This window comes from Artemia sp. Qi Xiang Cuo, chromosome 13, assembly GCF_049724085.1.
Source record: "Artemia sp. Qi Xiang Cuo chromosome 13, ASM4972408v1, whole genome shotgun sequence".
In the NCBI taxonomy this organism is placed as follows: domain Eukaryota; kingdom Metazoa; phylum Arthropoda; class Branchiopoda; order Anostraca; family Artemiidae; genus Artemia; species Artemia sp. Qi Xiang Cuo.
In genome coordinates this window covers 11,547,919-11,563,883 of record NC_142806.1, presented here as the reverse complement: position 1 = coordinate 11,563,883, position 15,965 = coordinate 11,547,919, and the positions used below count along the sequence as shown (strand labels likewise).

The 15,965-nt window shown below is 32.9% G+C and overlaps 1 protein-coding gene across 2 annotated transcripts in view; it reads left to right on the top strand.

The window, feature by feature from the left end:
- Window positions 1-15,965, top strand: part of LOC148944949 (Ig-like and fibronectin type-III domain-containing protein 2) — a 321,570-nt gene that overhangs the window by 112,626 nt on the left and 192,979 nt on the right. For both annotated transcript variants that reach the window (XM_089099394.1, XM_089099393.1), the window contains exon 7: window positions 6,577-6,738. In XM_089099394.1, coding sequence (XP_088955520.1) covers window positions 6,577-6,738 — 162 coding nt within the window. The remainder of the gene's footprint in view (window positions 1-6,576; window positions 6,739-15,965) is intronic.

The window sequence follows — 15,965 nt, the reverse complement described above, 5'->3', positions numbered from 1 at the left end:
TCGCGGGGAGCTGGGCACGGTTGAAGTTGTTTTCATGTAAAAATATCCTTCCCCTCTTCCATGTCAAATTCCCCCCTCAAGACAATCCCATTCCTGTCGACTTGTGGAGGGTTTTTCTTCATTTTTTCCTATAATCAGGCAATTTCCTCAAGTTCATGGCTTTTGACTGGCAACACTAATGTTAATAGATTCTAAATCTTTTGGAAACAGCCTCTATTTTCTGTCCGTTTTTAAGTTTTGATGTTGCTCCTGACTTTCAGTTTAAGAAACTTTTTTTGTATAAATTCATGTCAGCTCACGGGGGGCTAGGCAAGGTTGCAGTTGTTTTCACATTTAATTACTTTCCTCCTTTGACATGGAAAATTCACCCCTCAGGACAAATCACAGTCATGTCGACTTTCTGTCGACGTATGGAAGGTGTTTCTTCATTTTTTCGATAAACAGGAAATTTTTTCAAACCTATCGCTTTTGACTGGCAACACTAAAGTTAAAGATTCCTAAATCTTGTGGAAACATTCTCTATTTTCAGTCCGTTTTTAAGTTTTGACGTTGCTCCTTACTTTCAGTTGAAGAAAACTTTTATAATTTAATTTCTGATCGCGGGGGGGGGGGGACTAGGCACGGTTGAAGCTGTTTTCACGTAAAAAAACCCACCACCGCGTCTATGGAAAATTCCCCCTCAAGACAAATCCCATTCCTGTCGACTTTTGGAAGGTGTTTCTTAATTTTTCGATAATCAGACAATTTTCTCAAACCCATAGCTTTTGACTGGCAACACTAAAGTTAATGAATCCTAAATCTTTTGGAAACAACCTCTATTTTCTGTCCGTTTTTAAGTTTTGACGTTGCTCCTTACTTTCAGTTGAAGAAACTTTTTTTATAATTTAATTTCTGATCGCGGGGGGGCTGGGCATGGTTGAAGTTGTTTTCATGTAAAAATACCCTCCACCTCTTCTATGGAAAATTCCCCCCTCAAGACAATCCCATTACTGTCGACTTTTGGAAGGTGTTTCTTCATTTTTCGATAATCAGACAATTTTCTCAAACCCAGTGCCTTTGAATGGCAGCACTAAAGATAATGAATCGTAAATCTTTTGGAAAACATCCTCTATTTTCTGTCTATTTTTAAGTTTTGATGTTGCTCCTTACTTTCAGTTGAAGAAACTTTTTTTTTTATAATTTAATTTCTGATCGCTCGGGTCTGGGCACGGTTGAAGTTTTTTTCACGTAAAAATACCCTCCAACTCTTCTATGGAAAATTCCCCCCTCAAGACAGTCCCAGTCCTGTCGACTTTTGGAAGATGTTTCTTCATTATTCGATAATAAGACAATTTTATCAAACCCATAGCTTTTGACTGTCAACACTAAAGTTAATGAATCCTAAATCTTTTGGAAAACAGCCTCTATGTTCTGTCTGTTTTGAAGTTTTGACGTTGCTCCTTGCTTTCAGTTGAAGAAACTTTTTTTTTATAATTTAATTTCTAATTGAGGGGGACTGGTCACGGTTGAAGTGGTTTTCACGTGAAAATACCCTCCACCTCTTCTATGGAAAATTCCCCCTCAAGACAATCCCATTCCTGTAAGCTTTTTGAAGGTGTTTCTTCGTTATCCAATAGTCAGACAATTTTCTCAAACCAATAGGTGTGTACTGACAGTACTAAAATTTATGCAACGTAACTCTATTGGAAAGAAACTCTATATTCTCTTCGATTTTAAGTTTTTACGTTGCTCCCTACTTTAAGTTGAACAAACTTTTTTTTTTATAGTTTAATTTCTGATCGCGGGGGGCTGGGCACGGTTGAAGTTGTTTTCACGTAAAAATACCCTCCACCTCTTCCATGGAAAATTCCCCCCCCAAGACAATCCCATTCCTGAGGTAAAAGTTTTAATCAGAACCTTTTAGGATATCGAGTGTTCTTACTAAAAAACTACTGCATTAAAAAAAAAAAATTAAAATTATCGTACGACCTAAATCATTCACTAGTTTTATTTTGCATGATATTTCTAAAGCCAATTAAGATGAAGAAATGTCTTCAAAGTCAAGGCTATAAGAAAAAAAAGTTCTTGATATTTTTATGTCAGTTTGTAGTTTACGCACTAATATCAATATCACTAAGGATTCTATTTGAACTTTCTCCAAGTTGATCAAATTGGTCTCTAAAGGGTTCATGATAAAAAAAATAGCGCACGCCATGCTGAATGTGGTTTTCAAAAACTCATCTGGTCGAAAACATGTTTGTTGTAGTTAAGGATTTCTAAATATGTAAGAAAATTATGGAGAATACAATTTTCTGGTTCAAAGCTGACTCTTTATTCTGTTTTTGGATCGAAAAATAAAACTATTCCTATAAAATATGAGCTAGTAAGGGTATTTTGAAAGGTTTATTTAAAAACACACAGAATGTGACATCGATCCATCTTGCCCCCTATCAATTCTGAGTTTTTGGCTAGAATTAGACAAAGCCCCGTCTTAATCACCAAGCTTTTGTTTTCAGATACGACACGTTGAAGTTTGGTTCCAAAAAAGGACCCTTTTCTGTAATTATAAACACATATGGTTTTAATCTCTGTGATAGCAAGAGCCGGTGAAATTTGATCCCCTAAACTGTCACTTCCTTTTTAACACCGAAGCGTTCCATTTAAGCATGTAAAGAAAACGCATTTTTGATAACTGGAAAAAAGGACATTTTTGGAACGAAATAACTATTTCTATAGAGCAGGGTGGGGGTGTTTTTGTTTACATAGAGGAAAAAAGCGTACTTTGCGTTTTCTAACGAGTATACTATTGTATTATGTTTAAGAGGTAATTACTTGGCAAAAAAAAAAGAAAAAAAAAAAAAAAAAAAAAAACTGTCGTCCTAATCCAGCAATTGAGACAAATGTGCACTTGAACGAGGCACTTGAATGGGTTTTTTATTGTTGGGGGTGGGGGGAGGGGGGCTAAGTCCCCCTGAAATTTGAATTTACTGGTAAATGCTTTTTATCTGGAAATAAATTAAAAAATTTAATAAGCTTTACTCACATTGACAATTGACGAATCCATTGTTTTCAACAGTTTTTCAAGGACGAATAAAAAACGGATGTTGAGCTACATAATTTCACGCGTGCTCCCAAAACATGTTTGACTACTTTATATCATACTAGTTTTTTTTTACGAATGTACATGTGAACTCATGACGTACATTCATTGTGCAATTGACAACAAAAACAGAAAAAACCTGTTTGCTTTAAATTATATTATTACGACCAAACTCTCAAAACATGCTTGACTACATTATACATTGCCAAGTTTAAAAAACCTCGACTTTAGTGTACCAACTTTTAAAATATTCACGTGTGAGTGTAGTGTCTCAGGCATGGCTTTTCCTTGCGCAATTCATGTGTAATTGCATGTAAGTTTCGTGGTGCCTATTGCCTCAGATGTAAGTTTCCATGTAAGTTTCGTTTCAATAGATACATTACTATTTATATATATATATATATATATATATATATATATATATATATATATATATATATATATATATATATATATATATATATATATATATATATATATATATATATATATATATATATATATACTAAATAATAAAATTTATACGTATATAAATTTTAGAAGTCTGTACAAGGTGGTCTAACTGGCTTAATTTCGCTTATTCTTTATTTCTTTTTATTTTCCAACTTTTGGTTAGTAAAACCCTTCAGAGACCACCAATGGTAAACATGCAAAAGTAAGGCCAGATAATTTAGAAAAGCTGCTAGAATAAGGGCTGCCAGTTGTAAATAGAGGCAGCCTTTTAACAGAAGGTGTACAAGGTGGTCGTTGTTGTACGTTGGATGCACGTTGAATTAGGTCTAGCTAACCTTAGTTCCCGCATGCTGCGATTTGCGGAAAACGCAAACTGAGCAGCTTATTTAATTTGTGTAAAAAAATTTACAAAAACATTTTGAAATTCTTAGGCAGCATGCAGAAAAATCACAGCTACCCTTACCTAATTCGAGGGGTGCGAACGTACCACCGCCTGGTATACATCACAGAACGCCACGTACTCCGCACGGTTCTGCCTCGCTTGCCACGGTTTTAACTTGTCAATGACTTTTTTACTTCTCTCTTCCTTCCAATTTGTCCGCCAAACTGAACTGGCTTAATTTTGCTCTTTCATCATTTCGTTTTTCAAAGGGGTCCTTTAAGGTAGATTGGAATTCTGTCCAAGTAGGATTAGTTCTTGGAAGCGCTTTGTACTGCTGGAATTCTTATAATTCCATCTAATATGGATCCGGTTTTTCCAGCTCAGCCTTTAGATTGTTTTTTTTTTTTATGTGAAATGAAAAAGGTCATGAATGAGAGAGCTAGTAAGAAAAAATGTGATTAGAAAATTGAATGCCCCTTTTCACAGGGACATGGAGGTTATAGGGTTGGTGGTTACTCGAGGGCAGTGGTTCCCAACCAATTTTGGGCCATGCCCCATATAGCCATTTCTAAAATCTTGATGCCCCCTCGTTATATTAAAATTTTGTTACCCAAATTTGGTACTTATGTATTAGCCAGAAAAATGCGACAAATTATATAGCGAACATGATACAAGAAACTAGTCAAGCAGCTTCTTCATCAAGAGAATTTCTTTGGTGCGCTAGGCAAACAGGGGTTTCTCACTCCGTGAACAATGTTTAAACTTTAGTTTTTTGGGGATGTGGGGCAAAAAAAGATACCTAGATTAGGTTATGTTCTTATTATATGCTAAACTCTACCCCCACCCCCTTAATGTGCATTTATAGCCCAAATTTCTTTCAAAACTATTATATTTTCATCCTTTTTTGTTTTATTTCATTAGCGTTAACCAAACTTCACTTCTCGCGCGTTTTCTGGCTAATACATAAGTGCCCCAAATTTTTACGCGTATTCACTTGAAGCAAGTTTAAAAGGCAATTAACCTGGTGTCTTTTCTCAAGTTATCCGCTAGGTGTATTTTACGCGAATGAATTTTTTTTTCTGCGTGCCACTTCTTTCATACAATGCATGACGTCTTTGCAATACTATCATGTATCTGTTTTGCTCTTTAGATGTATGTGAATAAGACGTCACCTACATGAAAAACGTTTTGTTTTTATATTATGGCTCTAGATTATTATCATTTAAAGGATTTACGTCCTGCCCATCACCCACATAAATATTCTCATACTCCACCGGTCTGGCATGTGCCCCACGTTGGGTATCACGGCTCTAGGGTCACTCAGAAAACGTTGCTGTGATAGCCAATATATTTTTTTTATTAAGTTAATATAGAGTAAATACACAACAGAAAAGAGAACTAATGAAATAGAAAAAAGAAAACAAACTGACTTGATTGTAAGCGGTAAGTTGTGTACGTAACGGAGAAGCAAAGAATGAAAACAAAATAGAAAATAGCAAACCTTAAATGAAAAACATATTATAACAGAAATAAAAGAAAATAACAAACCTCAAATAACAAACATAATATAACAGAAATAACAGGAAATAAAAAGTCTCAAAGAGCAGACAGAATATAACAGAAAATAACAAATCTCAAATAACAAACGTAGCATAACAGAAATAACAGGACAAATCTCAAATAACAAACATAATATACCAGAAAATAACAAACAATCAACTAACTGAAACTGCACTTTAAGATTCAGGAACTGCATTGATAAGTAATTTTAATTGCATCGATCTTTACATGGCTTGTTCGTCATAATGCGGTTTGTTTCGTTGTTTTGCTTGGTATTTAGAAACAATCTAAGAAATTTTAGATAAAAAAGCTATTGTTTCGAAAGCTAAATTTAGAAAGCTAATGCTATCGTGTAGAAAGATTCATTGGGAAATTGTCCTAGTTGTACGATAAAAGCTTACTTTTCGTTTTTTCATTGAATTTTTTTTTTCTTTACAAAGTGACTAAAATTACAACTAAATACCTATAAAAAGAAAATAATGTTTCTGCACTGAAATAGGTTTAGGAAACTTTTTTGAGTGTTTTTAAGACCTCCCTAAATTGTTTGTTAATTTTAAAAAAGAAAAATTACGACCAGAAAAATCACTTTTTCAGCAGTTCAGATTCCAACTGGAAAATTTTATTGGGCTATTTAAATTTCCCACCAAGAGGCAGAATAATTCGTATTGTCCTCTCGTGTTTTCAGGCAAGAGCTAAAATAGTTTTACAAAAAAAAAAATAAAAAAAAGAAATTGAGCCAAGTTTGAGCACGAATTTTCTAAATACTTAAAAAAGGGTCATATTTTTACCCAATAAACCGTGTACGATTCTGATCTTTAAAGAATAGATGAATGTCCATTTTTTACTCCCCCTTATACCTATTTTCATCCTCGTGTGAATGCAGTGAGAAGAGAAATAAAAAATAATGAGCAAAAGACAAAAAGAGAGAGAAAGCCTGACCTATTTTAAACTTAACGAGCAAATGACTATTTCCCTACCCCAATTTTTTGTGTTTCTCTACTAGAACTAGAATTACATTTCAATGTCACAGCTAGAACTCCATTTTGAACCAACTTTTTTCTGACTTAAATTAAATTGATTTTTAATCAAATCAATTTTTCAGATGGAAGAAATCATGTACCTTGTTGTCTGTCTGAAGGAATACCTGATATCTGCCAGGATATTTGCCGGGGAGAGTACAGTATCCCAACTGACGACTTGAAGAGTCATGTCAGCTGTTCTCAGTACACTGAACAGACTTTGGCATGTATTGCTGATGGCATAGGTAAATGTTTTTCCTTATTATTAGCTACGACTTGTAGGAAATTAAGAAACCAGACAAACCTGAACAGAAGGAATCATTTGAACTTAAAAGACACCTTTGTTTAATCATTACATTCTCTCTGGAAACAGCATTTGGATCCCATCTAAACTCTTAATTTTCTGTAAATATGATGTATATACTCGATTTGAGATCATCGATTGTGAGGAAATATAATTTTTACCTACTTCTCTGTCAAATCAACTTATGTTTCAGATAAATTTGCTTTCTCATCCCGAAGAGTTAAAAAAAAATTCTGAACAGCTGATTTGAAGAAAAAGGTGAAAGCAAAATCCGTTATTTATTGATATTTTCATTTTAAGTTCTAAATATATTAACTCTTCAATTATACCTTTATTACGATTACACTAATTTAGTATGGAAAAGCGGTGCTACAAAGCACATATTATAAGCCAAAAATAAGAATCCACTTAAACATCTTATTTTTTGCATTCTATAGTTATACGTATGACTGAGTGATACGTAAACCAAGTTATAGTGATATAAAGGTAAACCAACTATGATACCAATGAAAAAAGAAAGACTGAGATAAAAATACAAGTAAACGTGTTGATTTACTAGTCATAATTTACTCCTTTTCTCACTAAAAAGTAAGCTTTTGCAACTGATTGCCCTTAAATTTCGCCCTCCCACTTCATGTCTGATGTTCCAATTGGCTGGTACCAGCTCCAAAAACTAAAGGGCGAGTTACAGAAGAATCAAATAGAACGATTGAGAATAATTTCAAGACAATTGGGTAGATAAACCGCGGTTTGGTAATTTTGCTAGTTTGTCGTATCTGTGAGTTACTAGCACAGTATAAAGATAATAGCAGTAAGTTTACCGCAGATAATTTCTGGCTCTTCATTCTCAGTGCGAACAAACAGCTCCTCCCACTTATTCTTGCATTAGCGCAATTAAACAGCTCCTCTTATTTGATTTGCCATCAGCGGTCCAATTACCCTGGAACACGTATTTTGGCAGAAACTTTCTCAAATTGCCTTTGAAACCAACTCGAGACTTCGAAACCTACTTTTAATTCCTAAAAACATCTAATCATAATATTGCACTACTAATTACCGATTTTCATATATGTATTGGAATAAATTAATTTAAAATTTGTTTCTTCAAAATTTAGTGTTCCAACGTTGAAGCCAAGTTTCGCGTTTAAGAGAAATCTGACTTGTCTACCGGTGAAAAGATCTAATGTCGCTTATGTGCCTACGTTCTCTTGAGCACTCGCACCTCGGTCCGGGTTTTTATAATGGGTGAGGTAGGGAAAGATCATACTGCCTATAATTCATATACTGTGGTTACTAGAAACAACGTATATTTTATGGTGTTTTTGGTAATAAATCACCTTCGAAAATATGAATATTCTACTCATAAGTATCGTCACCCTAGTTTTACGTTAATGTGGCGAGCATATTATCTTTAATCGAAAACTTTAAAGTCTTCTTAGTCTGCATACTAAGGAAGTTCATGTAATAATTATCTAATGAATACTGAGATAGTAAGATAGCCTGCAATACTAAGACAGTTCTTAGGCTGGTATATTAGGTCCTGTTAGGCTTGAACATCCTGTTATCTTACTAATGAAACTATATTATCTAGACCCTCAATTCCCCTTTGATACTAACTGACGAAAAAAAACCATCGTCATGAAATGACTCATAACTAACTGTGACGCTAAGGCTGTAAATGCAACAAAGAAGCGTTTGTCGCTTGTGGTTTGTCGCTTTGAATATATACATATATATATATATATATATATATATATATATATATATATATATATATATATATATATATATATATATATATATATATATATATATATATATATATATATATATATACTATACCGTCCATCAATTCTATATTGTACCGTCCGTCCTATACCGTCCTATACTATACTGTCAGTCCGTCCTATATTATACCGTCCGTCCTATACCGTCCGTCCTATACTATACCGTCCTTTGGCTATCTATACTATAGAGCCTTTATTTTAAAGAGACTTTTTTCAAGTGAATGACATCACATTCATCTACATGTAAAGAGCAAACAAGATACACGATTTTAACCAATTGGATAAAATAGAAATCAGGAGGGCATATTTTAAATATTTAAAGTTCCTTGTCCGGGTTCCTCCTTGGACTAGGAATGGTGGACTGCGGGAGAGAAACGGCTTGCCAGATCCTCTTGATGTTGCAGATAAGCTTTTTTCAAGCTTACGGGTTATCTGTCAAACCACCCTTGGAAGGATTTTTTGTTTTAATGCTATTTTCCTTTTTTTTTGGGCTGGGTTACTATTATTTTCTTTCATATTGTATTATTTATTTGTATGATACATTTGAAGAGGTTTACAACCCTTGGAGTTGCTTAATTTTCTGAATTGTTTGGTTCATTGAGTTTTAATTTGCATGTATTTCCTCTTGTTATTGTATGTTTTTTTCTTTCTTGTCGTTATACTCCAACGCCATGCTTTGTATTTTTGATGGGTTATAAAATAAATATATATAAATATATATATATATATATATATATATATATATATATATATATATATATATATATATATATATATATATATAAATATAAATATAAATATATATATATATATATATATATATATATATATATATATATCATATATATATGTATATATATATATATATATATATATATATATATATATATATATATATATATATATATATATATATATATATATATATATATATATATATATATATATATATATATATATCCGATTCAGGGTATATATTTTGAAATTAGGAAGGTGGGGTAGAGTTCATTTCTGATGCAAATGAATATTAAATTTGGATTCAGGACGCAATTCTGACTATAGAGGTAAGTTTAAAATTTGCCCCCCCCCCTAATATGAAAATATATACCCTGACTTGGTATATATAGGGGTGGGTGTAAATTTCGTTTCCGACGCAAATGCATGTTAAATTTGGATTCAGGATGTAATTCTGACTGTAGAGGTAAGTTTATTTCTTAGTTACCTGAATAGTCTGTTAATATAAACCCTACCCTAAACTTTTTAGCGATTACATTTTTCCTCCAACATTGTTCGTAATCTTACACTCTCCGCCCAAGTTTGAAACCCGCCCTATTTAGTCAGAATGGGCCCCAGGGGTAAGAATCGCTCAGAAGAAGATCAGTTGTCCCTTAATTGATTTCGGCTCTTGAAAGTGGCATCGAAGCTTGTAATTTCATTTTGAGTCTGCAAAAAACTCCTGTTTCGTAATAGTAACCAGAAACCACGGACCAAAGGTTCTTGGAAATACTGAATTTTAGGATACAGTTTTCATCAAGACATACCCACCTTTCGTGGGGTGTTTCAACCCTTTCTCTAAAATTATGCATATTTTCTTATGCTAGTAATCTTCTGCACCGAGAGTTGGGTTTTTTTTCTTGTTTTTAGTGGTTTGTAGCCTAGAAATGGTGAAAGATTCTATTCTAAACTTTTTTTCAATATAATGCTGGTGAAACACAAAAGAAAAGTTTTTCTGAAGTTTGACAAAACTTCCAATATGTCTCTAGAAATAACGGCATTTCGTTGCCTAGTAAACTAAATAATATCAAAATGAAGCAAACCTGACCTAGCTCTGAAAATAAACTTCTTAGAAATCATCCGATGTTAGACTCGTATGTAAAAAATTTATTTTCATCAGGAACATCCAGTACCGAGCTCTTCTGGTAGTGTCAAAATCTCCCAAAGTCCCTTATTGCTCCCTTTTAAGACAGTTTTCACTTAATACTCTTTCGACACGGCTTCGTGAAATCCTCCCCCCTGAGCATCTGTCTTCACGTCAAAGGCTCCCGCGACATGTAGCCCAACGGTACCAGAAATTCAGCCGGGATCAGCACGGCATATGCGGTATGCAAGTAGTTTTGTTCCCTCGTTCGTCAAGTTTTTAATTCTGCATCCACTCGTTAATAATTGTATATATTTATTTTATTCTTTTTTATCATTATTCTTTTATTCTTTTTATTCGTTTGACTCTGTTTTGTTTTATATTTATGATACTTAAAATCAATGTATAATTTTGCATGACAATGGCTATGGTTGTGATTTTCATGTTTTATATATTTAGTGCCTTATTATGACAAAAACTTCTGCTGATCGGCATGACCGTTATATGGCGTTTGAAAATAAAATCGTTATTTATTCATTTATTAATTTAACATAATACCAAAGTTCTTGTTTCATTTTAATGGAATAAATAAGAAAAAAGATGTACATTTTGAGGAAATAATTCTTAAAAGCACGATCATCGGTAGCCTAACATACTTAATTCTATTAACGTGCCCTAACCCTGCTTGAGTACCAAGGGCAGTGAAAACAGAATCTTATTGTTTATATTGATTAATTGAAAACTTGTGCAATCATATATATATTAATAAATTAAGAAAAAAAGAAGTTTTTTATTTGGAGAATTTTTTTTTGGAGATTAACGAAAAAATCTCCATATAACAGTTTGGCAGTTTTTAGTAATAGCTGGTGCTTAACGTGAAGAAAAGAGGGTGGGTGAGAAATCAGCCCAAAATTAGTTAAAACATATGTTACCAAATAGCTTAAGGTGTACCTTTCCTTTGAAGGTTTAATTGTCTTTGGGAATCAAGAGTTTGTTAAAGTTTTTTGAAGTTTTTGAATGTTTATGGACAAAAATCACTGTCAAAAGCAATTAATTAAATGTGATTATTTATTTTGATGGTTCTACGTGGAAACACTGATCAAAATCAAGTCCTCTTCTTATAACTTCGTATTTTGAAACAATTGAATGAAAAATTATAGAAAGTCACGGTTTTCTTCTGTGAAATACCCTATGATGGGTCCAGGGGGGATGTTTTATTTTTATATTCTTTGCACTTCAAGACTTTTTGTCTTAAGCCTTTTTTGTCTTCATTGGCTTGCAAAAAATATTTTTACAACTTTTTTGTTTATAGCTGGCTTACAAAAACAACATTTATCCCATTTGATTTGACCACATTCACTAAGAACCTAATTTCCTTTAAAAAAGCCAAGAAACCTTCATTAAAGGGACCTTCTTGTTATGATTAAGAAACTCATTTTGTTAATGACAATAATGAGTTTTTAATAATCAAACTTTGCTACGAAGTTCTATTTAGAAAGTAGAGAGTTACTTGGATTATCAAAAATTAAGTTTTAGAATCTTGTTTAATTCCCATTGGGACAAAATTGCAAAACAGAATATTCAATACGTTATTCCTTTTAGGGATAGAACAAGATATATCTCTGCACAAATACCTACACTTGTCTCCTCACAAATAATAAACTGCAGAGAAAACATTCAGTAAAAATATTTCAATTACTTGAGAGGATAATAAATATCAACACAAGTTTCGACACGTGTTTCCACACAAAAAAAAAAGGCTTGCATAGCAAATATTCGGTATAAAAAATCCATTTGGGAGAGGAAAAAGAAATGTCTGCACAAATATCCACACGTATTTCCACACAAAATATTGATTGCAATGAGAACATTCAATATAAAATTAGCAATTAAGAGAGAAGACTAGAAATATTTCTATACGTATCTCCGCGCAATAAAAAATAACTTGCAAAATAAAACTTTAAGTATAAAGGTTCTGCTTAGAAAGAGGACAAGAAATGCCTGCTCACAAGTATCTAAATATTTCTCCGCATAAAAAAAACTTGTAAAGATCACATTCGTTATAAAGATTCCAATTAAGTGAGAGGCCAAGAATATCTACAGGTATCTCCACACAAAAAAGTATCTTACGAAGCCAACATTCGGTACAAAAAGTCCATTTAAGGGAGAGGACAAGAAATATCTACACGTATCTCCAAACAAAAAAGTAACTTGCGAAGCAAACATTCAGTACAAAAAGTCCATTTAAGGGAGAGGACAAGAAGTATCTACACAAATATCTACATGTATCTACACACAAAAAAGTAACTTGCGAGGCAAACATTCAGTATAAGAAGTCCATTTAAGGGAGAGGACAAGAAATATCTACACGTATCTCCAAACAAAAAAGTAACTTGCGAAGCAAACATTCAGTACAAATAGTCCATTTAAGGGAGAGGACAAGAAGTATCTACACAAATATCTACATGTATCTACACACAAAAAAGTAACTTGCGAGGCAAACATTCAGTATAAGAAGTCCATTTAAGGGAGAGGACAAGAAATATCTTCACGTATCTCCAAACAAAAAAGTAACTTTCGAAGCAAACATTCAGTACAAATAGTCCATTTAAGGAAGAGGACAAGAAATATCTACACAAATATGTACATGTATCTCCACACAAAAAAGTAAGTTGCAAGGCAAACATTCAGTATAAGAAGTCCTTTTAAGGGAGAGGACAAGAAATATCTACACGTATCTCCAAACAAAAAGGTAACTTGCGAAGCAAACATTCAGTACAAAAAATCCATTTAAGGGAGAGGACAAGAAATCTGTCTGCACAGATATTAAAACATTTCTCCACACAAAAATCTAAACATTTCTCCACACAAAAAAAACTTGTAAAGAAAATATTCGTTATAAAAATTTCAATTAAGTGATAGGACAAGAAATACCAACACGTATCTTCACACAAAAAAGTAACTTGCGAAGCAAACATTCAGTACAAAAAGCCCATTTAAGGGAGAGGACAAGAGATATCTACACAAATATCTACATGTATCTCCACACAAAAAAGTAACTTGCGAAGCAAACATTCAGTACAAAAAGCCAATTTAAGCGAGAGGAAAAGAATGCCTCTGCACAAACATCTAAACATTTCTCCACGCAAAAAAAAAACTTAAAGAAAACATTCGTTATAAAGATTCCAGTTAGGTGAGAGGACAAGAAATATCTACACTATATGCACAGAAAAAAGTAACTTGCAAAGCAAACATTCAGTACAAAGATCCATTTAAGGGAGAGGACAAGAAATGTCTGTGCACAAAAAATATTTTGCAACGAAAACATTCTGTATAGAGATTCCAGTCAAGGGTAAGGACAATAACACATCTCCACAAAAAAATAACTTGCAAAGAGAACATTCAGTGTAAAAAGTAAAATTAAGCGAGAGGACAAGAAAGGTCCCTACACAAATATCTACATGTATCTCCTCTCAAAAACCAACTTGCAAAGAAAACATTCAGTATCTGAATTCCTCTCAAGTAGATGTCAGCATGAAAAACTGTGTCCGTGAGATACATAAATGAAGAAGGAGACATGAGAAAAAATTTTGAGAGAGAGAACGAGAAAGAGAGAGAAAGAGAGGGGGAGAGGAGATGTATAAGGGAAAGGGGGAGAGTTGAGAAAACAAGAGAGAGACAGAAAAGGAGCGAGTAGGCAAAATGATAAAGGTCTTACCTTCAAAAAGAATAAAATGTAAGTCTGTTGAACTACCAATGACTTCAACATCAACTAAATAAAAAAACAAGACTTTTTTAATTGAAAGTAGGGAGCAACATTAAAGCTTAAACCGAACAGAAAGTATTAAGTATGTGACGGGGTTCTCCCCCTAGTCAATGCCTCGCTCTTTACGCTAAAGTTCGAATTTTGTTCCGATTCTTTAAGAATGACTACTGAATCACAAAGGCCGTTTAATTAGAATAAATAGCTCTTTTGAAAGTACTATGAAAACTTTGGCGTAAAGAGCGAGGTATTGACTAGGGGGAGAACCCCCTCATATACGTAATAATTTCACTTCGTTTTTAGTTTTAATGTTGCTCCTTACTTTCAGTTGAAAAAAGTTGTTTTTTTAAATAATGCCGGGGAATCCGGCCCCCCTTCATAGAAATGTCCCTTCTTCCATGAAAAGTTCCTCCATGGAAAGATCCTCCCAAGTAACCCCCTTTCCCGACCCCCTAGAAGTAACTTTATGGTTCAACACAGGACGAGAATTTGGGTTTGCGAGACATTGTAAGGCTTTAAGGCAGTACATAACGTAACACTTTACGTAGTACGCAGCACTTAACACAGTACGTAACACTTTACGAGGAGTTTCATATAATATCTAATCAAAGGTTGCGCATGTAGTGACAGGTAAGCGAAATCGACATCTTAAATAAGGGTTGCTCTGAATATTTTCAATTAGCTTTGGTAACTATATATATATATATATATATATATATATATATATATATATATATATATATATATATATATATATATATATATATATATATTTATATATATATATATATATATATATATATATATATATATATATATATATATATATATATTTATAAATTCTGTTTGCAGTCGTACCTTTCAGGGCCAATACTATGCAAAGTATCGTGTTTCGTAAAATAAGTGGTCCGATAGGATTTACTCAGATTAAAAAATGTGTGAAATATGAAGCATTAAGAAAAATTTTCTCCTGAAATATTTTTCCGATTAATTTTGATCACTGAAAAAACACACTGAATAAGACTTTTTTTTTTTTTTTTTTTTTTTTTTTTGCTGAACATGCATTAATTTAAGGGCCATCTTTTGAAGGGTATTGTATTTATTATATTAAATGGTACAACTTAGGACTTATCCTTAATAGTAGGACTAAGAAAGCTAGTCTTTCGGTTATTTTTCTGTATTTTCGTATTCTTTTTTTTTACTTATGTTACTAACAGAAAACCTCATTAGATGAAAATGTTATTTTCTGTTTGTTTGGTAATATCGAACGATACAGCACTTTATCCATTGAAAAAAAACACCCTGTCAAAATTAATTTAGTGTTTTAACAGCACGTAGTAAAAGTGGACTTATGAACTAGTTAAAGTCGTAAAAAAAAGTTATAATGAGCTCCCTAGCTGTTTTTGTGATTCTTTTCTTAGAAATCAGCAGATTAATAAAATTTAGATTTACAAGACACTAAAAGTTTTTGATTGACTAATTTTAGCATCTTTATCTAAAAATTGTGCCTTTTACCAAAATCTCATAGTTTTAACAGTCTTACTAAAAATTTCTAGTTAATTCAAGTTTCTTATAATTGAGTCCATTACAAGGGGAAACACAGAGTGCAACACGGACCTCTGGAAATTGCCTGAAAGCTATTGAGCCATATTAAACAGTGTTGAACATTGAAAACTGCCTTAAAGCCTTACAATTGAAATATATCATGTGCCAACCAATTATTAAATGAATTTTGTCTCTTACACTGGGAAACATGAGGT